This window comes from Passer domesticus, chromosome 15 (assembly GCF_036417665.1).
Source record: "Passer domesticus isolate bPasDom1 chromosome 15, bPasDom1.hap1, whole genome shotgun sequence".
Taxonomy (NCBI): Eukaryota; Metazoa; Chordata; class Aves; order Passeriformes; family Passeridae; genus Passer; species Passer domesticus.
This window is the reverse complement of record NC_087488.1, coordinates 16,108,544-16,131,582: the sequence shown is the minus strand read 5'-3', so window position 1 is coordinate 16,131,582 and position 23,039 is coordinate 16,108,544. Positions and strand designations below refer to the sequence as shown.

Here is a 23,039-nt window from a genome sequence, read left to right as displayed (position 1 = left end):
ATCACAGGGCTGACTTTTCTCTTTCATGGTTGTGATCACCGAAAAACAACATTATTTAGTGGCTCTTTCTTGGCTTCCTTATTAAAGGTGGAATGTGGGCCTGCAGGAAGGGTGAGGTCTTCCCTCGCTGCACTTCCGACCTGACATCACCACCAGGGGCTGTTGTGGCTCTGCCTGGCCTGGCCAGGCTCCTGCTGCCACCAGGGCTGGGGACAGCATCCCCAGGGAGGGGACCTGCACTGCCCCAGGGGGCTTTGGGTCCTGTTCTGTTTGAGAAAAAGAAATACCATTATTGTACACTTCACAAAAGGATCCATAGTACGAGGGTGAGCACACTCAAACTGGAGCAAACTTCTGCTGGCACAGTCCTGAGCCCCACTCACTGCACTGGATGGAATATCCTGGGGAGAAGGAAGGGAAGAGAAATCAAACTCTCTATTACTCTAAAGTTGTATGGAAGCTCTGTTCTAATGTTTGAGGGGGTTTGGATTAAAGTTGTGGTTGCAGCAAAGTGGGTTATGCAGGGATAAAAAATAAATATATATAAGTAATAAGTATAAGTAATTGCTCTCTCACAGGATGTAATTTCCGTCAGACGAAATATTTCTGTTTGGGTGGGAGAAAAGTTTATCAATCTTGTCTGTGTTTTCCTCAACAAATAAATATTGCAGTGCTGTCAGAGTATTTCAGCTGCCTTTGTCTGAGTCTGGCTGAGGTTTTGAGCTTTTGCTTCATTCTAGCATTTAATTATTAAACACCTTATGGTTCACAACTAGTTGAAGCAGATAATGTGCTGTAAAATTGAAGTCAAATAAATGCTTTAAAAGCACCAACCCAAACCTGCAGGAATCTTGTCCTTGGAGGCTTTTGGCACGTTCAGCTGCTGGGGGCTGCTCAGGAACAGGAGCTTGCTGTGCATGCCTGGGTTTGCAGTGGGTTGTTTGACAGATTGCAGGGTCTGATAAAGCCTGGGGTAGCTGAGGGACTCTGGCAGCAGCAGGGGAAACTCTCAGAACAGGAAGAGTGTGCTGGAGTCCCTCCAAGGGCTCCCTGGTGTAGATGTGCAGTAACGGTGAGCAGCAGAGAGCAGGGAACTGAATTTATCTTTATTTTATAGGCCTGGCAGAGGGAGACTCAATCACATTAGAGCCAAAACCAAATAAACCTGTGTCAACACTGGACAATGTAAAGTGTGTGCAGGCTGGGCTGACAGGGGCTGTGGAGGGGTGTGCAGGGACAGCAGTGGGGCTGCAGCCTGCAGGAGTGTGGGAGCAGCCAGGGTTTGCTGTGGAAGGAGCCCTTCCTGGGAATGCATTCACCTCTGCTGAGCTTCTCAGGTACCACTCTGGTCTGGGGCTGGGAGCTCAGCAGGGTGAGGTGATGGCAGGTTTTGGTGCAGGCTGTGTGTGTAGGGCTGAGGGAAGCTTCAGGCCATCCCCTCTGCTTGGGGGATGAAGCTCTGCAGTGCTCCAGCACTGAGCTGGTGCTGCTCCCCTGCTGGCTTTGAATTCCTTTACACCCAGGTGCATTGGTGCGGTGTGCTTTGGGTTATTTTGGTTTTTTGATGCTGGAAGCACCACCTGCAGCTCGGTGCAGTGGATCTGTGCTGCAGGCTGGGCACTGCAGGGCTGCCAGGGCTCCCCAGCCCCTGGACAGCTGAACGTGGTGCTGTTTGCAGCAGTGGCACTCACAGCACCAGAACTTGGAACTGAGCAGGTTTCCTGGGAATTCAGTGACCCTGGACATGCCAGTTGTCTGACAATGTCTTTTTTCCTCCCTTAGGGCTGAGAGAACAGAGGTACTCAGTGAAGACCTGTTGCAGGTATTGTAACATGCTTCATATGTGTTTTTTTTTAATGCTGAGATGTGTGAGCCTTCTGAGGTTTGTGGAGAACCTGATGTGGGGAGAAATTCTGCACGTGTCAGGGATGGAACGCTGGATTTTTCAGCATCTGAAAAAAACTGGTACATTTTGAGTAGAAAAACTCAGTTATTTCTGAGTCCAGTCACATGGCTTGGTGCAGTGGAGGAGGAACCATTGCTGATTTTAATGAGATGAGCAGGCCTGCTGAGCCCAGGAGCCATTGGTGCTGGGGACGTGCCAGTCTGGCTGGGGAGGATGAAGAAACCCTGCTGGGCACAGCTGGTTTCTGTCCTCGCTGCTTCCACCTGGGCAGATCAACTGGGCCTTCAGAGCAGTGGCACAAAAATCATTCCAACTGCTCACTGATGATGTCTGTTACTGCTTCAAGTGAGTGTACAAATGCTTCTTGTTTAGCTGTGATACTTGTTCTCAGATTTGTCATGCTGACATCCATTTGTTTGCAGACTTGTCATCTTTGTGCAGATTTATCATCTCATCAAACACGACTTTCGTGGTGGAATTTAAACTGCAGCTGTCACATTAACAAGGGTGACTGATTCCATGGAGCAGATTTGCCTGCAGGCTTGTCCCACAGAGCTGTCTTCCTCTGGTTTCTCTGTGAAGGAGCACAAAGCAGCGAGGGCAGGCAGGCTGGCTGCTCCTGGGGTCGAGTGTGGTGCTCATTGCTGGTTCCTTGCAAAGCACCTCGGCCTGCCTGAGCTCAGGGCCCAGGGAGCTCAGGCAGATGCTGGAAGTGCCTCTGCTTCAGAGCTTCCAGGCTCAGGAGGCAGCTGAGGGAGTGTGTCAGCCCTCAGACATGAATTCAGCACAAATACATGGAATTACAGAATCCCAGACTGGCTTGGGGTGGAGGGGACCTCAGAGCCCACCCAGTGCCACCCTGCCATGGCAGGGACACCCTCCACTGTGCCAGGCTGCTCCCAGCCCTGTCCAGCCTGGCCTGGGCACTGCCAGGGATCCAGGGGCAGCCCCAGCTGCTTTGGGCACCTGTGCCAGTGTAATGGTGACCTGAAACATTTCACCCCCTTCTCAGGGGTTTGCTTAATTTAAACTAAATATAATCTCCCCAGCTTGTCAGTTGTGTTCTCAGCTTCTGAGGAGGTGTGCAGCCCAGTGGCACGGAGGATGTTGAACACCTTGGTGGCCTGCGAGGGCCCAGCTGCTTTCTTGCTTAGCTGCAGAATAGTAACAAGAAGTGAAAGCCAAAAGCTCTGCTGCTTGTTGCCAAAAAAATTTTGCAAGCAAGGCTTTCCCAGGCCCCGAGCAGCCTGGCTACACCCAAGTGGAAGAATTTACTCACTTGTTTGTTTGCTCTTGGGGGCTTGAGCAGGGGCAGGAGGCTCTTATCTAAGCCACGAGTTTGGAAACATGGTGCTGCTCACTTCACAAACACGCTTCACAGTTGGGCTTTTTTATATTTAGCCCAAGCTTTGCCACAGGATTGTTACAGCTTTTTTTTGTTCTGTTTGCTGAAGGGTTGTGCTCCATTTCAAGTGTCTGTTCAGTGTGTTTCATCTGAAGACAAGGGCTGTAATTCAGAGCTCAAAGGCCTTTACAATAGCCCTGCTTTCTGGCCCGGCCCCCGTGGCAGATAATAAAGCAATTGTGTGATGTTCTGTGCTCTGGGGATGGCCTGAGGGGACAGACAGCGTGCCTGTGGGTCACACTGTCACTTCAGAGGTGGCTCGAAGGAAATTAATGTCCCTTGTGGTGTTCCTGACATCTCTGCACTAGAAAGCAGATCAGAGAGGAGAGGGTGCACTGTGGAGTTGTGGGGTCATGTTCCTCCTGTCACTCATGTGCCCTCTCTGCAGTTCAGGGTGCCTGGAAAGAGGCTTGGGAATGTGTGTGTCTGTGTGTGTGTGTCTGTGTGTGTGTGTCTGTGTGTGTGTGTGTGTCTGTGTGTGTCTGTGTGTGTGTCTGTGTGTCTGTGTGTGTCTGTGTGTGTGTCTGTGTGTGTGTGTGTGTGTGTCTGTGTGTGTGTCTGTGTGTGTGTGTGTGTGTGTCTGTGTGTGTGTCTGTGTGTGTGTGTGTGTGTCTGTGTGTGTGTCTGTGTGTGTGTGTGTGTGTCTGTGTGTGTGTGTGTCTGTGTGTGTGTGTGTGTGTCTGTGTGTGTGTGTGTGTGTGTGTGTGTCTGTGTGTCTGTGTGTGTGTGTCTGTGTGTCTGTGTGTCTGTGTGTGTGTGTGTGTCTGTGTGTCTGTGTGTGTGTCTGTGTGTGTGTGTCTGTGTGTGTCTGTGCGTGTGTGTGCTCCAGAGCCTTTGCAAGGAGCCCCAGCCCCAGCCAGGGCTGCCCTGGGCTCTGCCTGGCTCCAGGATGTCACCGTGCCCCAGGGTGTCACTGTGCTCCAGGTGTGGGAAAACCTGCTCAGAGTTAGGGGTTTTAACTGCCTGACCTTGCAGAAGTGAATTCTTCTGTAACAAGAGGATGGCTGAGAGTGTGGTGGTGGTGTTTGCTCCCTGTGAGGGTGGGCAGGGCTGGCACAGGTGCCCAGAGCAGCTGGGGCTGCCCCTGATCCCTGGCAGTGCCCAGGCCAGGCTGGACACTGGGGCTGGAGCCCCCTGGGCAGGGGTGGCACTGGGTGGGCTTTAAGGTTCCTTCCACCCCAAACCATTCCAGGATTGCATTTTGAAGATAACACAAGTCAATAATCTTGGCTGCATCAATAGAGCACAAACAATACCTGCTTGTTCATTGGTCTCCTCATGGACTTTTCCCACCTGGACTCAATTTTTGAATTTGTTGCTCCATGCTCTGTAGATAAAAGGCAGAGCCTTGTGCTCTCAGAGCAATCTCTGGGCAGTTTCTCTGCAGCTTTTTCTACCCTAACAGATTTTTACTGATTGTTTTGAGCACTTCAACTTGGGTTCATTTTGCCCTCCTGAAAATAGAATAAAAGTGATTTTAGAGCTGTATCAAAAACTGGAATCTGTTCAGATTATTTCTACAGATGAAATCTGCTTTTTTTTTTCCCTTGCTTTTTAAATAGAATCCATTCCAAAGGGCCTCCTGTTATTCTTGGTGAGTCATCAAAATGCAGATAAACAGCATTCTTTGGGTGCTGTGCACAGAGAGCTCAGTGCCATGAGCAGTTCTGTCCCACTGCTCATCACTTTGTTTGTTTTTGGTGTTCTTTGAAATAAAATAGTCCAAATTCCTTGCTTAAAATCCCTTAAAAGAACAGTTTATCATGTATATATTTGTCCTATTCACAGGCTGTGTATTAAGCCCTGTTTGAATTAGATGCTGATAAACAGCACTCTTGTTTGGGCTTTGACTCCTATTTTTTCATTCCATATCCCATCTGAATCTCAGTAGTCTCTCCCTGGAAATTCTGTTTTGCTCAGCATGTGGGAGCTTTGTCCTTGTGTTTCACAGCCAGGGAAGGACATGCAGGAGGAGCTTGGAGTGCAGGTTTGTGCAGTGGGAAGGAGCTGTCAGAGGTGTCTTCAGCACCTGCTTCACAAGGTCACAGTGAAAATTACGAGTTTTCCCACAGTTTGCTCTCTAAATTAGTGTCTTGCATACCTGCATGTGCCATTCATCTCAGATGCCCAGTGCCACCTTGATTCCCTTTTGCAGAGATGCCAAGCAGGGCAATGCTTTTTCCCTTTCCCACTTTCCAGTGCCATGAGCTCTGACTGAATTTCTGTGCCACTGAAGAGAAAACCAATTTCAGTTTCCCCCCAAGCATTTTTGCTGTCAGGCACTTCTGCTAAGCAGCTGCACTTCTTGTAAGCTGGAGAATTTGAGAAATCTGCAGCCCAGAGCGGCTGTGGCACAGGGGGAAGGTTTTCTGCTGAGGCCAGGGAAATAACTTCTGGTTTTTGTGTTGTTTTCTCTCCCTCCCCTCCGGCCGAGCAGATCGAGAGGCGCCTGGACGCCGTGAGGTCCGTGTGCCACCTGGCCCAGAAGAGGCTGATTGCCTGTCTGCAGGGCCAGCATGGCACTGACCCTGACAAGAGACACGTGAGTACAGCTGGCTGCCTCCCTGCTGCCCTGCCAGGGCAGCCAGGGCACCACGGCTCTGCCACAGCAGCTCGCTGCTGGCACTGGTGAAATCCAGGGAAACACCAGGGAAACACCAGTGACACTCCAGTGACATCCCTGTGACACTCCAGGGAAACTTCAGTGACACTGCAGTGTCACCCCAGTGAAACCCCAGTGAAACTTCAGTGAAACTTCAGTGAAACTTCAGTGAAACATCAGTGATATCCCAGTGAAACTTCACTGAAATCCCAGTGAAACTTCAGTGAAACCCCAGTGAAACTTCAGTGACACTGTAGTGTCACCCCAGTGACACCCCAGTGACACCCCAGTGACACCCCAGTGAAACACCAGTGATAACCCAGTGAAACTTCACTGAAATCCCAGTGAAACTTAACTGAAACCCCAGTGCCACCCCAGGGAAGCCCATCCCAGCAGAGCTGGGAGCAGCTCAGCAGTGCCAGGACCCTTCTTGTCCCTGCTGGGCTCTCCTGGCACAGCTGGCGAGGACAATCTGCAGCTCTGCCCCAGCTCTCAGATCTGGAGGTGCCCTTGGACCCTGGCAGCTCCAGCTGCCTGGAAATGCTTTTCTGTACGTTTGATTCTGCCCTGCTTGGCAAAGCTGTCTGTAGCTTTTCTGTAAGCATCAGAGCCAGAAAGAATTCGCATTCACACTTTCCTTTTATTGAGTAACAGAGACCTGGGAGCAGGAGAGAAAGGTGACAAGCTGGGTGCTTAAATCTCTGCTTGAAGCTGTTTATCTCTCCTTGGCAGTGGTTGAGATGTGCTTTGGGCCAGCCATTCCAGCTAAAACTGAGAAAAAAGTGCTTTTCAGAGTGTCTGAGAACAGGAGTCTTGGGGCTCAAAACTTTTAGTGACTTGGCATTTTCCTGGAGTCCAAGAACGAGCTGTTTGTGTAATAGAAACCATATGGAAGGGGAGCAGGACCTGAGAGGGGATGTGCTGGGGAGGCTGGAAAGAGTGAGCAGCACTAAAGCTCTGTTCCTCCTGCTCCACAGAAAAAACTTCCTCTAACAGCTCTGGCTCAGAACATGCAGGAAGGATCCATCCAGCTGAGTGATGAGACTCTGCTGGGGTAAGTGTTTGCCTTTCTTTCCTGACTGGCTGTCTGACTTCTTATTGCCTGCAGGGCTCTAACAGAGCCTCTGGTGCACAAAGGCTGGTTTCAATCTAATAAAACGGAATATTTCTAGATTCTTTCTGCAGTCCAAAGGGAGAAACTGTGAGCAAGCAGTTTTTCTGGAATGATTTGGGGACAAGTTTTAGGCTGAATTGCATTCCAGAGGATTCTGATGCTCTGCTGTCATAAAAGCTTTTAAGATGACTTTTTTCCTTCTGGGTTAGTAGAATTATCATCTCCACTGGAAGTTTAAAATGTTGTGTATTCTGCAATTAAAGTGCATTTTTATTTTAAACTGCATTCTGCAGGTTTGGCTTGATGACTTAAAATAATGTCAATTTGCATTAATGGCTCCAGGTTCAAAGTAGCCCAAATGTATCTATCCTGGCAAAGTGGTTATTTACAATTTACAGGAAAGTGGCTGAAACAAACAAAGCTCGCTGTGCTGAATTCCTGGAGCCAAGTGGGTTTTCCTTTGCTGGTGGGAATTCTTATGGAGACAGTGTAGAATGACCTCAGAAACCTTTGAGAACATATTTCTGAGCCACTGCTGGAGATTTAAACCTGGATAAAAATCTTGCAGAATAGGGGTTTTCCTTATAACAAGCATAAAATGAAAGTCAAGCCTTGGGTTTGGAGCCTGAGACTGCTGGGGATGGGATTGCTGGGAATTAGGGTGTTAAAACCTTCACATTAAAGGGGCTTAGCAGAAAATTAAATACTGCATTGAGCAACTCCTCTTGCATCTGTGAGATGGAAGGATGGGCTTGGAATTAAATACTGACTTCTGTGCCCTCAGGGTGCTGTAATCACCTGGATGTCTGAGAGCCTCCAAAGTGTTGTCATGGCTCAGGAATTCAGAAGAAAAAGGTTTAATAACAACACTTTCCTGTCCCAGATTTCTCCAAGAGAGCACAGAGCAGTTGGGTTCAGGCCATGAAGGGATGCTTTGCTTTCTAGAGCTTTCCAAAGCCCTGCCCTGCCTTCAGTCAGTGGTAACTGCTATGACAATTTCTGTAATTCCTACAGGAAAATGCTGGATACCTGTGGGGATGCAGAGAACAAACTGGCAATGGAGCTGTCCCAGCATGAAGTACAGATTGAGAGAGAAGTTATAGACCCACTGTGCCTGCTGACAGAGGTGAGGCAGCTCAGCCTGAGGAGGAGTCTGGGCTGATGCATAAACTGAGCAAAATGGGTTTATCTCAGGGCTGGTGTTAAAAAAGTGCTTTAAGGGGCCCTGTGTTAGTGGTGGAAAGTGGGTGTGAAACCTACAACGTGTAACTTGTTACAATGCACAGTTTAAAATGGAATGTAAGCCCCTAATTCTCCTTTCAGACAGAGATCCCAAACATTCAGAAGCAGAGGAAGCAGCTTGCAAAGCTGGTGCTGGACTGGGATTCTGCCAGGGGAAGGTAGGAGAGCACTGTAGTTACTGGGTGCTTTTCTGTCCATGTGAAATCCTTGTTGGCATCTCATGGCACCTGCTCTGCTCTGGTGCTTGCTCCTGAAATGCTGCTGTGAGCAGGCAAGAGGTGAAAAAAGACAGACTTACATTTAAGCTCCACCAGAGGAGGATCCATGGCTGCTAGATCCAAACAGAATCAAGATTTCAGAGTCCTTACATGCCTGTGTACAATTGGGAAAATGTTGGAAGCTCATCCAGTTTCCAGTTCATGCACGTGTTTAACTTCAGTAAGGAATCACTGAAGTTCTCAGCTTAAAGAGGGAGCAGGAACCTCTCTGTGCTTGCACAGCCCTGCTTGGAGCCATCTCACTGGGAGGCTCCTGGGCTGTCCAGCTCACCTTTGCATGGTTTTCCACTGCCCTGGGAACTGGTGGGGCCATTTTCAGCATATTCTACACCCATGTTATGGGGCACACACAGGATCCCTGGTGATTTTTATGGCTGCTGGTGGATTGTGTCAGCATGTCAGGAATGGTGTGTTTGGAACCTTTTGGTTCTGTTAGAAAACCTCTGGAGCTGTGGGGATTGTTTCCTGTAGAGAGAAACCAATTCCAAGGGAGCCATAAATGCAGATTCTTGTTGAATATTGAGTCTCACAGAATGAAACTTTTCTTCCCCAGGTACAACCAAGCCCACAAGACTTCAGGAACAAATTTCCAAGTGCATCCTTCAAAAATAGAATCTCTTAAGGAAGAGATGGATGAAGCTGGAAATAAAGTAGAGCAGTGCAAGGTAAGGACAGGAGGAGTGTCCCTTCACAGCTCCCATGGGATTGCCCAGTTTGCAGCTGCAGTCATGTGGCTGTGACAGTGTCTGTCCTGGGGGCATTTTCATGCCAGCTGATCTCTGGATTGCTTTACTTCAATGAGGAACTCCATCCAGGGTGTTTCTAAGTTGGGTATTGGACATTATTTTCAGTTTCAGTCTGAGCTGGCTGTGTCCTGGCCATGAGTGAACGCTCAGGGTGTCTGGGTGCTCCAAGCCATGGGGCAGCTGTGCAGCAGGAGGCACCTGGAGGAAGCTGAAGCTGGGCCACCCCAGGACCTGTGACAGCTCTGAGCAGCTCACATTCATTTTCACTTCTCAGCAGCAAATGCTCCATTGAGTACTGAGAACTGAAACCATTTTTATTAGTGCTTGTCTTTGAGTGCTATAAATAACTGGACTGGATGGCAATGTGTCCTTGACTGAGGGGGGCACCTGCTTTGCTGCATAAACCAGAGTTACGATTCTGAAATCATTTTGCTTGGATCAGAGCAGGTGCATTACAGCTTCTTAGGCAAAATAAACGCAATGAAGCTGCCTGTGCAGTGTGAGATGAGTAAATGTGCTGTCCTGCCTTGCATTCCCCAGGACCAGCTGGCTGCAGACATGTACAGCTTCGTGTCCAAGGAGGGGGAGTACGCGCGCTGCTTCGTGACGGTGAGTGCTGCACGGCTCTGCTGCAGCACAGCTGGGCACACACACGGCCTTCCCACACGACCTTTTGTGTGCTGAACCTTTAGTCTTGTCTTATGTGCTCATCAGAAGCTAATGCTCTTTTTGTTTTTAAAATGTGGCTTCTGTTCTCAGTTATTAGAAGCACAAGCAGATTACCATAGAAAAGCATTAGCAGTCATAGAAAAGGTCCTACCCGAAATTCAAGCCCATCAAGGTAAAGTAACCTGTGCTCTGGCTGATGCTTCTCCTTGCCTGTGCCACCTATGCACAATATTCTCCTCCTCTATCTTGACTCTCTTGCATGCAGACTGATTTAATAAGGCCATTTTGATCTGCTTAACAATTTTACATTCCCAAGCATAATTCCATCTTCCTGTTCTCCAGAGTTCTCCAGCCATGTTTAACACACTAATAAAATATTAATTAAGGATCTCTCTGATATCCAGGAGGGTAAAGGAAGGATTTTGCTATTTGCTTACCTGTTTTCCTTGTGCCCTTTTGCTGAGTCGCAGCTGGCTCTTCAGGCCAATGAAAGTGTCATTGTGATTTGGTTCTTGAGGTGATTATCAGGAAAACTCCATGGATTTTAGGGAGCTTGATTTCCCCCCCCTCATTTTGTGCAGTCCTCTTCCCCAGTGTGCACTACATGCAGGGAAACTGAGAGTTCGGATTCTTGTGCTGATTATCAGCTGTTAAAAAATTCAATTGTACAGCTTCATTTCTTCCCTAAGAAGACTGGAGCTGCTGCTAAGCTTCCACTGTCAGGGACTTGCAGGTGTATCACTGATGATTTGGCATGAAGATGCACTGTGTGTTTTGGAAACTGCTCTCCACAATATTGGCTGTGCTGTCCCTGAATCTTTGGAGCAATAGTTGAACAGTCTGAGGGAAAATACAGTCAGAGCTGAGGAAGGTCAGGTATCTGCAGCTGATGAATTGTAAATGAACCAATTCAATAGATAAACCAGAAGGAGCATTGTGGAAAATGGTGTGGGATGTCTGTACTCTGTGTGAGCAGCAGGGATCAGCAGGCCTGTGCAGAAGGTTCTTTGGGAATATGGCTGCTTGAAATTTGTTATTATTGCATGGAGAGTTTGGACACAGCAGCTGAGCAGCAAAGGCTTCAGAACAGACTGGCCTCCCTAGAAGGTGGCCAAGTGGCTGAATGTAGGGAATTTCTCACCTTATGTGCAGTGTAAATTAGAATCCCATAAAGGTTTGGGTTCAGGGGACCCTAAAGCCCACCCAGTGCCACCCCTGCCATGGCAGGGACACCTCCCACTGTCCCAGGGTGCCCAAGCCCTGTCCAGCCTGGCCTGGGCACTGCCAGGGATGGGAGCTGAGGCTCTGAACAAGTGCTGAGGTTTCTTTTCCTAATGCTTGCTGTAATTTGCAGAGGTTGGGAAATGCCATGTGCATCTCACGGTGTGTTAACAAATGAGAGGGACTAAAACCAGGCGAGGGAGGTGATTGATGTGGTTTTGTAAAGAAAAGGGGTGAATTAAATCCTCTGCAGAAACACTTTGCCTTCAGAGCACTCTTTGAAGTCCTCTGAAGTTTTTGTCCTTCTTGGCCTCTTTTCCACATAAAAGAAATAACACATCTGTACTAACAATAACCTTTTACATCTGCATTTTTTCAGTTAAAGTAGCAGAAATGGGTCAGAACGTAAATTGTAGGAAAGAAGAAATTCACATTCAATTTGGAGAAATTTGTGCAAATTGGAGTTAAACAAGAGTTGAAAAATTAAATTGGAAATTTGAACATTATGGTGCTGAGCTGTTGCCATGGTAGTTCTGATGTGATACACTGGGGCTGTTAACATCCATTGTAATTTGCTTATTTAAGGGATCAAATTTAAGGAATAAAACAGCTCAGTTTTTATTCACCTTAAATACAGTTACAACCAAAATCAGCCCAGGTCATGCAGTGTGGACAAAATTTGCCTCACAGGTTCTTGCAGAGCCAAATCAGTGTTACTGGAATGTGCAGCCTTGTGCTGGCACTTGTTGAGTTTGTTATTTATAATTCTAGTTATACACAGAATTTGTATGTGATATTCCATCCAGAAAGATGCAGAAGTATTTTTTTCTTGACCACCAGCAGCCTCATTTTCTCTTTGCCCATGATCCAAGGGACTTTACCAATCAAGGGCTGTAAAACTCCTGCTGTAGTCTGAACATTTCTGTGCTGTACTAGAGGCTTTTCCCTCTTCCTGCCTGGGCTGTAATTCAGGGGTTTGGTGCTGTCCTGCTCAGTGTTCTGATACTCTCCAACTTAGACAAATGGACTGAAAAGCCAGCTTTTGGAACTCCCCTGGAGGAGCATCTCAAGCGCAGCGGGCGGGAAGTCGCGGTTCCCATCGAAGCCTGTGTCATGATGCTGCTGGAAACAGGGATGAGAGAGGAGGTGGGTGACTCCAGATCACAGGGGGGACAGGGCCCAGTGGGGCTCATAAACTGCTCTCTGTTTGTTAATATGTTGCTTAACTAATTTCTCCATTTAGTAGTTGGTAAATGTTTTGCAACAGAACAACCTCAGCACTGTGTGAAGCATTTTGGAAGTGGATGCACATGCAGTGAAATTAGGGCTGGGCCAAGGGTGGGAAAGAGCTGAACCATGGTCAGGTGGCAGTGACAGGGCACGTGCAGGGCCAGCTGGGTCATTGCTGCCAGGGAAGGCACCACAGCTGGAATGTTCTGAAAGAGGCTGCTGTAAACCTGGCGCTGTGCCGTGCTTGTGCCAATGTGTGGTTACCAACCAATGCATTTTATTTCTCTGATGCAGGGCTTGTTCAGGATTGCTGCTGGAGCCTCCAAGTTAAAAAAGCTGAAAGCTGCCCTGGACTGTTCCACTTCGCAGCTGGATGAGTTTTACTCAGATCCCCACGCTGTTGCAGGTATTGGGAGTGTTCTGAACCAAACCAGGTGTAAATTGGCACAACACAGCTTCGTGCTGTTCAGGGGCTGATCTCCACAGTTAGCCTGGGAGAGGTGACAGTCAGTGGACAGTTCACTGCACAGTTTGACACAGATAAGTGTAAGGTGCCTGTGCTGATCACAGCTGCTGTATTTGTGACAATGGTGTGTAAAATTCAGGTGATCACAATGGCCCAGCTGTCACATCTCTCATGGCAAGAGTGTTAACATGGTCAGGGTAGGTTAGAGCCACGTGTAGACCTGCAGTACATCTTTATAAGGAGTCCTTGTCCTGAAGAGATGATTCAGAGTTTTACAGCATGTTTCTGTCAAATTGCACCAATTACTGACAGACCCTTTGTGCTGAGATCTGAGCAGCTCCACTGTGCAAGTGTCAGGTCTTGCCACTTTCCCTGGTACATTGCACAGATAAAACTGCAAAGTGAGGGCAGAATTTTCCCTGGAGTGTGAGAGCAGTGGCTGAGGAGCCAACCTGTCCCTGTCTGCATTGCAGGTGCCTTGAAATCCTATTTGCGGGAGCTGCCAGAGCCTCTCATGACCTACAGCCTGTATGAGGAGTGGACACAAGCTGCAAAGTAAGCATGCTAGAAGTACCTGCAGAGGAAATCATGCTGCATATTTCTGTTAAATTTAATTCTTCACAGATTAATTCAAAAGAAACAACCAACCTCACACAGTTATTTATTATTTCACTAACGGGCATTTCGTGTAACAAATTATTTGAAACAATAAATAGCTTAATAAAAACTGCACAAAATGTGGTGAAATATCTATTTTGTGTAACTATTAGGGCTCCTTCAGGCTGCTGGCTGCACGGTATTGATGCTCAAGCAGTTTTGTTGCAGGTAGAGATAATTCAGGGATCTGACATGCAGGTTACTGAGTACAGAACATTTCTTTGGCAGAAATGGAAGTTGATACCATCATCTCTTTGTCACTGCAGAAACAACTAATTCCTGCCCTGAAAGTAAGATGTCATGGCATTTTTTGTCCTTTCAGTATTCAGGACCAGGATAAGAAGCTCCAGGAGTTATGGAGGATTTGTAACAGATTACCTGAGCATTACCGTGTTAACTTCAGGTGGGTGTGAACATCTCTTAGCTCAGCTGTGCCCTAAAGCCAGTTAAACTAAACTCTAGTCCAGGTGTGCTGTTCTTGGCCAAATTCAGTGGGATTTATAAAAATACCTCCTGTTTCATGCAGCAGTGGCCATGCATAGGTGGTGTCCTTGGATTAATTGCCTGTTGGCTGTCAGGAGGTAGTGATGCACAGAGCCTTTCTACTTATGGCTCATGCTCTGCTCTTTGCTGTAGTTTCCAGTCTTAGAAATCACCTGGATCTGTCTTAAACATCTCATTTTCCCTTTTGGTTTTGTGTTTTGGAAATGAACCGGAACAAAACCAGCTCTGGTGATTCCTAGAAGCATGGAATTTCCATTACAGGACATGAAACTAGCTGAAGTTAAGCATTTTTCTCTGGAAGTATAATATTTCTGTGGTTCTGTTTTGCTAAGATGGGAGCTGCTTTCTTTGCTCCCCAGTTCAACTTCCATGAGTCAGGAGCAGAAGCTTTGGGCAGCTGCCAAGCAAGAAGGCTGCTCATCTCATTTCCGTGTTGGGAGCTCTCTGTACAAGCTCTTGAATTTTTATTTACTTGCTTTCAACAAGAAACGCTCATGGTTCCTGCTGTTTAATTGTTTCTTTCCTTTTTGAAGGTATTTAATCAAATTTTTAGCCAAGCTTGCCCAGAACAGTGACGTTAACAAAATGACACCGAGCAACATCGCCATTGTCTTGGGCCCCAACTTGTTGTGGGCAAAGAATGAAGGGTGAGTTCTTTTGAGAAAGCTACAAAGCACAAAGGGCTGAAGCTGTAGAACTGATGGGTTTAAATCCTTTAGCAAGGAATTTAGCAGTTCACAGCAACGGGCTGTTTAGCTAAAAAATATTATAAGTGTTCTTTCAGCCCATGCCTCCAGGTCCTGTGAGGCAGGAGGGTTTTAGGGGTGTTTCCAAAAGCTCTGAATGTTACTGAATGGTCTGGAGTCCAGCACTGTTGCTCTTTCTCTGATTCTGAGAAGCTGATCCATCATGCTCAGCCCAAGTTGTTATTTAGGTAGTCTGAATTGATTTTAATTTTCTTGCTTTGATGGAACTCTGAGTAATTTTGTTCAAATCTCTCCCAAGATCCCTTGCTGAAATGGCAGCAGCCACCTCGGTGCATGTGGTAGCAGTTATTGAGCCCATCATTCAGCACGCAGACTGGTTCTTCCCTGGAGGTGAGCTCTGCCACAGTGTCACACTGCCCTCAGGTCACCCTCGGTGCCTTGTGCAGTGAGGCAGCCCTCGGGATGTGTGTGTGTCTCTAAGGAGGCATTCTGTCTGTCCCTCTTCAGATGAAGATTTCAATGTGTCTGGGGCGTTTGTGGCAGTTCCTGCTGTAAATTCCAATCACTTGTCACACACTGGCAATGACTATGAATGTGGGACCCTGGAGAGGAAGAGGCCTCTGAGCATGACTGTGATGGAAGGGGATTTGCTGAAGAAGGACAGGTAGGTGTAATTCTCACCTTAGGGGTCCATTGTAGCCCTCTTCCAGTGAAGCTTTAGTCAGACACCTTCACTGGTGTCAGGAGAGGAATTTCATGGAAATGCTCTAAATAACAATAGTGATTTATTTCCTGTTGCTGCAGCCTGAGGATGGCCCAGAGGTAATGTACTGTTACTTCCTTCCAGTTGCACTCCATGCATGATAAATCCCCAGCAGATATTGCTGCTCCCAGTCCCCATTCTCCTGGTACAGACTGGGGGTGGTCTGAGATCACTGAAGAGTCTGCAGTAGCCTCTCTCAGTCTCTAACTCCTGGTATTCCATGGCTTCTCTTTCAAAGCCCATAAGCTGAGGTGGTGTTACCTGGTGCCTTCATGATAAGACTTCTGAGTGATGATGGTACAGTATTGCCACAGCAAGCAGTAGAATGCTAAAAACTCCCAGTAAAACGTGCTGTTTCCCATATAACATGTAGTGTAATGTTCATTCTTATCACTCATCATGAGTATTCAAGTGATGTGCTTGTTTTTAGCTGTTGATGCAAGTGTTGTTACCTGTTAGCTATGAGCAGCCACATGCAAATTTGTCAGCACTCACAGAGGAAGAAGAAAATCAGTTCAAGATTCAGTGTTTAACACAACAAGAATCAAATAATTTCTAGAATGAATTGCTGTATGCATTCTAAAATCTGTTAGAGTTGGGGTCTGTTTCTCCACTGTTCTCCTTGAAACACAAATAGAATTATTTGGGTTGGAGAGGACTGTAAGGATCTCTCATTCCAGCCCCCAAATCATAGCCTGTATTCAGTACCTTTTTTTGAATCTCTGCTGCAACTTAGTGTGTGATAGAAACAAAATTCATGTGGCAAAACACATTTAGTGAGGAGCTACCGTGGTATGTAAGGAAATGTCTGTATTTACATGTGAGGTTCCAAGTGCTCTGACCTCATTGTCATCAGTGTTTGTCTCCAAATGTAATTGAGTAGTTTGTTCACTGGCGTCGAGCTTATCCCTCTGTGGGGATAAGCCAAGTCCTGTTGCATGTCTTAACCTTGCTGGTGTTGGGCAGCCAGTGGTGGCTCTAACACCGTGGTGTTGTGCAGCCACTGGCAGCTCTAACCTTGCTGGTGTTGGGCAGCCAGTGGTGGCTCTAACACCGTGGTGTTGTGCAGCCACTGGCAGCTCTAACCTTGCTGGTGTTGGGCAGCCACTGGAAGCTCTAACCTTGCTGGTGTTGGGCAGCCAGTGGTGGATCTAACCTTGCTGGTGTTGTGGAGGCTCTAACACCATGGTGTTGTGCAGCCAGTGGTGGCTCTAACACCGTGATGTTGTGCAACCACTGGAAACTCTAACACCATGGTGTTGTGCAGCCACTGGAGGCTTTAACATCATGGTCTTGTTGCAGCCACTGGAGGCTCTAACCTTGCTGGTGTTGTGCAGCCACTGGAAGCTCTAACACCATAGTGGTGTGCAGCCAGTGGTGGCTCTAACATCATGGTGTTTGTGGTGCAGCCAGTGGTGGCTCTGACACCATGGTGTTTGTGGTGCAGCCAGTGGTGGCTCTAACATGGTGTTTGTTTGTGGTGCAGCCAGCAGAGCTTTCCTCGTCGCTGCTTTGCATGTGGGTTTGTCTGGGGTGGGACACGCAGGGTCCTGCTGGAGCAGCGCCGGGGTGGCCGCCTGCTGTGTTCACTCTCTGTTCTCTCTGTAGCTTTGGTGTGAAGGTGCTGGAGCTGCCCGCGACGCCGCGGCGCTGTGGCACTGTGAGCAGAAAGCTCACGTCGCCCGCCTTCCAGCCGCCGCTGCCGCCCGGCGAGCCCGCGGGCACCGAGCAGCCCTGCCCGCCCGCCGGGGCTGAGCCCGGCCCCGGGGCTGCCCCCGCGCCCGCTGCTGCCCCCCCGGAGCAGCCCCAGCCTCCCGGCGCTGAGGATGCCAGGTAAGAGGCACGGCTTGCGCTGGCAGCGGCTTGGCAGCGGCTCCGCAGCCCCTGGTGCCACCTGTGCCCCCTGGCATGTCCCCTGGCATGTGCCCTGGCACGTGCCCTGGCAGTGTGGGCAGCAGCGCCCTGCAGGAGCTCTCCTGCCACGGGGATGGCTCCACAATTGGGCTTCTCAAATTACACACTGAATTGGTCTTACAAAAGAGCATCCATGGTTCTGGGTGTTCTGGAATTGATCTGTTAATAAAACACACACAGTTCTGTCTGTTCTGGAGCTCATCTTCTGGGTGATCTCATCTGGAGCTCGTCTCATTCTGGAGCTCATCTTCTGGAATTCTTGGGAGAAAAATGATGCTGAAAAATACACTCTGTTTCCAGTGCCCACACTGACCCTCCCAGGTTGTGTTCTGGAGGTGTGCACGCAGGTGATACCAGTTGGCTGCTGAAGGAGCAAAACCTACAGTGGCAATACCAGAAACCTGTTGGTCTTGCTTGTTGTTTCTTGTACTCGTTATCTGGTGATGTCTTGTTTTGTTTATCTGTCTGTGGCAGGTGTTAGTGATGAGCAGACTTGCTTACTAGAAATCAGGCAGTCAGTTTATCACATTTCAGGATTAGTTTCTTTAGGACAAGTAGGTACACAGGCTCTTTGCTGTTTAATTTCTCTTGAAGCTCTGTGCTTGTGTCCCTGAACTCCAAGGCTAGTTGCAGCAGCCTGACTTCCTCCTGTGAGGTGGAAGCAGCACTTTGCTGTCAGCTCCTCAGTGTTCTGAGCTGTGACAAACCACGTGTGAAGCCTGCAGTGCTCCCAGATGTCAGCCTCAGGGTGAGACCCACCATGGGGCTTGGTGCAGCACTGATTCCTGTGCACAGAGCTCGTTCTCAGGTGACATATTTACAAAACCAGCTCGTTTGGAAATCCCCTGCACACCAGTATTTCCTCCACAGATGGCTTTTGTGACAGGCAGCTGAAAATGAACCTCGGGGGTCGTGTCTGAAAGTTGCACTTAAAATCTGCACAGCCTCTGTGCAAGCACTCACAGGTTGTTAACAGCATCTGGAGAAACAGGGATTGCAGAGTTCCAGTGGAAGTGAATAAAGTCAGTCCTTTTGAGGGCTAAATTGCTGCAGGTGACTCCAGATACAAAGAAGTGAGAGAAGGCTGCAGGTGCACGGCCCAGGAGGGAACCCTGCCAGAACCACCTCAGCTGGCTCATCCTCATCATCACCCAGCAGCCCAGCACTGCCCCAGCATCCACCACTGAGCCTCGTCCTCAGGGGCCACATCCACGTGTTTGTAACACTTCCCTGGGCACCTGTGCCAGGGCTTGGCAATGCCTTCCATGAAAACTGTTCCCTGTATCTGATCCCCAGCAGGGTCTGTGAGGGAGCAGCTGCAGCTGAGCCACACAAGGCACGTTACCCCGTCTCTAACCGAGCTCTTTCCTTTGCAGCACCTCGAAATCCAAGGAGAGCGCGAGTGCAGCCACTCCTCCCCCGGTGAGGAACGGCGCCCAGGCGGGCCCTGCCCCGGGCCAGGCCGTGCCCAGCAGCTCCCAGCTCTCTGTCAGCCAGCCCCAGGGCGCTGCTGGGCCCAGTCCCCACGCCCTGAGGAGAGGTGTGTGTCCTTTGCTTTCCCTCCGCTGTGTCCCAAGCCCTGATGGACTGCAGGAATGCTGCTGGGATGACTTCAGCAGCATCCCTGCCCTTACTCTGCAGTTCAATCTGTTGGCTTGTCCCCAAGGCCTGGCTGTAAAGCTGCTGTGACTTTTGGACTCTCTGAATGGTGACAGTGTCACCAGTGCTGTTTAACAAACTCTCAAAAGCTATTGATCAGTAATGCTTGTGTTTGATAATGCAGCACTTTATTTTGATAACATAGCCGGGGATTTTTTGTGCTGCTAATTCTTTTCTTTGGGAGCTTGGTTTGGAATCGTACAATTCCAAAATGGTTTGGGTTGGAAGGTACCTTAAAACGCATCTTGTTCCATCCTCTGCCATGGCAGGGACCCCTTCCACTGTCCCAGGGTGCTCCAAGCTCCATCCAGCCTGGCCTTGGGCACTGCCAGGGATCCAGGGGCAGCCAGTGCTGCTCTGGGCACCTGTGCCAGGGTTCCCCAGCATCACAGAGAGCAATTCCTGCCCAATATCCCATCTATCCATGCCCTGTGGCAGTGGGAGCCATTCCCCATGTCCTGTCACTGCCTGTCCCTGATGCTGGAATCTCCCCTCTTCTCTCCACAGCCATGAAGAAGCCGGCGCCAGCCCCCCCCAAACCAGCCAACCCCCCCCCGGGGCAGCCAGGAAGCCAAAGCTCTTCCCCAGCTGCCCAGCCACCTTCTGTCTCTCCAAAACCCCCTGCCAGAAGCTCTTCTCCTCCTGCCCAGCACCCAAACCAGGGAGCAGCCCAGACCTCCTCCCCTTGCCAGGTTTCTGCCCCTCGGAGATACTCCAGCAGCCTGTCCCCACTCCAAGCCCCCAGCCACCCTCCCCCGCAGCCCCCAGCGCAGGCAACTCCTCCCCTGCAGCCCAAGGGCAGCAGCCAAGCCTCTCCTGGCAGCAGCCAAGCCTCTCCTGGCAGCAGCCAAGCCTCTCCTGGCGAGCAGGGCCCGGAGCAGCCCTGCTCCTCCTCCGCGCCCCTGCCGCAGACCCCGACCCCTCCCGACACGCCCCCGCTGGGCAAGCACCCGGGCAGCGCCCCGGCCGTGCCCCCCGAGCCCTGCCTGCCCCACGGGGGCACCCTGCCCCGGCCCCGGCCCGTGCCCAAGCCCAGGAACAGACCCAGCGTGCCCCCTCCGCCGCACCCGCCCTCCGCAGACGGGCTGGCTGCAAACCCACCACAAACGGCCTCCAAAATCGTCACAGGTGAGTGCATCCCCCCGGGCTGCTGCCTCCCTGGGGGCAGAGCCAGTGCCGGGGGCTGGGGGCAGCTGGGAGGCACAAATGTCAGGCCAAGAGCTGGTTTCCAGTCAGTGCCCACCCGGCTGCCCTGCGCACCAGGGCGCCGTTCCTCGGGCACAATGTTTGGGGGCAAGTGGAGATGAACTTCTGTTGTTTTATTTTTTCTCTGTTTGGAAGCTTAGCGCTGTGACAGCAGCTCCAGTGTCTTGGCAGTCAATTCTGCTTGTACATCTGTTGCCAAAAAGCAAATATTTAGAGGAGGGAGAAGATGTAGCCGGGGATGGTGGATTTCAGCACATACTGAGATAAGAAAAGGGCACCAGTGGTCACTGACACGTGTTCTAGTAGGCAAAACATGCAGAGAGTGTTTTACCTTACGAGAACAGAACCTTCTGATGTGCATTTAAATTGGACATCCAGAAGCTGAGGAATCACCTCTATTAAACTGTATGTCTTAGGTCAGTATTTATAGAGCCTCACATTTTAAGTGCAATCCTTGTTTTAAGACAACCATGAAGTGAAGAGAAACTTTTGTCTTCTCACAGAAGCTTCATGAAGCTTGTAGTTACCAATGTGGTTGGGATAATGTTACTTTAATAAAGCTTTTTTTTTTTTTAATGTAGTTGTTGAGGCCATTCAAAACCAGCAGATTTTGGAATGTTTTCCTGCTGAGTCACTGCTTATTCTGGGAAATGCTGAAGGAAGAGATAGTAAATGTGGGAGACTAACGCTTTTGAATCTACTTATAATTAATAATGGTTGGAACTTTCCCATGACACTGCAGCTTCTCTAGAATTAGACTAATGTATTGGAATGCAGAGTATCAATTCTGTTGCCTAACAGCTCTACCCCAATGCCTTCACAGGTGGGGATGGTTACTGCGAATAAGGTTTGTACTCACAGAGTCTGCAAGTGCAGCTCAACTGCTCCTGTTTGTAGCTTGAGTTCAGACGTGTGCTTGGAACTGTGCTCTGCCAGCCCTGTGTCCTCATCCCTCCATAGGAACTGCTCTGCCAGCCCTTTATCCTCATCCCCACATAGGAACTGCTCTGCCAGCCCTGTGTCCTCATCCCCACATAGGAACTGAGCTCTGCCAGCCCTGTGTCCTCATCCCCATGCAGGAACTGAGCTCTGCCAGCCCTGTGTGCTCATCCCCATGCAGGAACTGAGCTCTGCCAGCCCTGTGTCCTCATCCCCATGCAGGAACTGAGCTCTGCCAGCTCTGTACCTCGTCCCTCCACAGCATTCTGCCAGCAGGAGGGTTTGAGGCTCTGCTGCTCAGCTCTAATGGGACTGTGAGCCTTCAGTTATTCCTTAAGTCCCTGGAGAGAATTACACTTCACACCAGGCCCCCAGAGTTAGTCCCCAAGTCAGCTGTGATGGGTGACCCCTTTCCAGCAGGTTTGTTCTCTTCAGTGCAGGCAAAAATGACTTTTCCTACAATTTGGTGGTTTGTGGTTACCTTTTAGTGTAGCTCTCCCTTTAGCTTTGCCGTTATCTTTAACCACGTGGAGTTTTTCTGGCAAAACCCAGGCTGATGTGCCTAAGCCCTGGCAGAAGAGCAGCTGCAGCATGGCACGCTGGCTGCCAGCTCCCTGCTGGCTCTGCCTGCTCAGTCCCCCCTGCACACCCCACTCGTGTCCCTGCTGGGCTGGGGGCCCTGGCTGCTGCTGCTCCTCCTGAGCCCTGCCACAGCTGGGGACTCGGGCTGCCTGCCTGAGGAGAGCAGCACAGGACACTGAAAACAGGCTGGAAGTCAGGCTGGAAATCACTCAGGTTTGGGGTTTCTGTTAACTGGAGAAGGAGGTGGCCTGGGGGCTGCCCTGCATCCCTGGAGGTGTCCAAGGCCAGGAACCTGGGATGGTGGGAGGTGTCCCTGCTCATTTTGGGGTTCCATGAACAATCCTGTAGTAAATGAGCTGCTTAAGCAACTGGAAAGTAGCTTTGATTCTTAAAACAACTGACTTCTGATTGTACTTTTGTCAGTATATTTAAAATATGAGGATAATTCACTCCCAAGCTGAAGTCAGAAGTGGGGCTGGGCTCTGAGTCCTGACAGCACTTGACAGTGAAGTTAACAGCAGCAGCTGTGCTAGTGAATCAAACTTCCAGGAAAGACTTAATCTAAATTTCCAAGTGTTCCACAGTTTGACCATATTTATTTTCACTTTAGGGTTTTCCTGGTTCTGAGGAAATTGCTTCAATGGTGGCAGACAGGGAGGGTTTGTTTTACCCCAGTTTAATGGGAGAAATCCTGATCTTGTAATTAGCATCCAGCTGCGGCTCTTCATGAGGATTGGGCACGGCAAACACCTGCCAGAGGGGCTGCAAAGCAGAGCAGAGTGGCCCAGGTGTGTGCTGTGAACAGGATGGGAGCTGCCACGCAGGAGAACTGGCACAGGAAAGCTGCTGAGGGAGGGTTCTCTCCAAAACTGGTGAAGGGACCTGGAAGATCCAGCCTGTTCAGCTAAAATCCCTTGGGGAGGGGTTGAAGTGACTCTCAGGCTCACCTGCAGCAGTACACTCCATGCTAAAGCATCCACCTTCTCCAGATCAATGTGTTTTTAAAGGATTAATAATCTGAATTAACACCACCACCTGTCACATGAGAGTGTCTGCTCTAATATTCACACCTGCACATAAAAGCACTTACAGACTCACTAATTCACAATGTGCAGCTGCTGGTTTTAATTTGAACCTTAACGAGTGGAATGAGGGGACAAAATTAAGGTGCCAGCAATCCTCATCATAACCCCTGTACTGTTGGCTCCCTTGTCCAGGTACTGGGCTTT

The 23,039-nt window shown here is 49.4% G+C and overlaps 1 protein-coding gene and 1 long non-coding RNA gene across 13 annotated transcripts in view; one reads left to right on the top strand and one right to left on the bottom strand.

Moving 5' to 3' along the window:
• Positions 1-23,039, top strand: part of ARHGAP17 (Rho GTPase activating protein 17) — a 41,437-nt gene that overhangs the window by 15,881 nt on the left and 2,517 nt on the right. For 5 of the 12 annotated variants that reach the window (XM_064389953.1, XM_064389952.1, XM_064389951.1 and 2 more), the window contains exons 2-20: positions 1,783-1,822; positions 5,749-5,853; positions 6,891-6,967; positions 8,042-8,153; positions 8,351-8,427; positions 9,101-9,212; positions 9,834-9,902; positions 10,053-10,134; positions 12,202-12,329; positions 12,708-12,819; positions 13,353-13,434; positions 13,859-13,939; positions 14,574-14,687; positions 15,046-15,137; positions 15,255-15,411; positions 17,119-17,343; positions 18,801-18,964; positions 19,591-20,211; positions 21,113-21,136. In XM_064389953.1, the coding sequence (XP_064246023.1) occupies positions 1,783-1,822; positions 5,749-5,853; positions 6,891-6,967; positions 8,042-8,153; positions 8,351-8,427; positions 9,101-9,212; positions 9,834-9,902; positions 10,053-10,134; positions 12,202-12,329; positions 12,708-12,819; positions 13,353-13,434; positions 13,859-13,939; positions 14,574-14,687; positions 15,046-15,137; positions 15,255-15,411; positions 17,119-17,343; positions 18,801-18,964; positions 19,591-20,211; positions 21,113-21,135 (2,473 nt within the window). In that variant the 3' untranslated portion in view covers position 21,136. Of the gene's footprint in view, positions 1-1,782; positions 1,823-5,748; positions 5,854-6,890; positions 6,968-8,041; positions 8,154-8,350; positions 8,428-9,100; positions 9,213-9,833; positions 9,903-10,052; positions 10,135-12,201; positions 12,330-12,707; positions 12,820-13,352; positions 13,435-13,858; positions 13,940-14,573; positions 14,688-15,045; positions 15,138-15,254; positions 15,412-15,551; positions 15,570-17,118; positions 17,344-18,800; positions 18,965-19,590; positions 20,212-21,112; positions 21,137-23,039 lie in introns of all 12 variants that reach the window. The other 7 variants (XM_064389949.1, XM_064389950.1, XM_064389957.1 and 4 more) reach the window with 3 other exon arrangements.
• Positions 15,249-16,870, bottom strand: LOC135281245 (uncharacterized). The gene is made up of 2 exons (XR_010347949.1): positions 16,727-16,870; positions 15,249-16,666 (listed from the first exon to the last, which is right to left on the bottom strand). It is a non-coding gene; the product is annotated as an uncharacterized LOC135281245 (long non-coding RNA).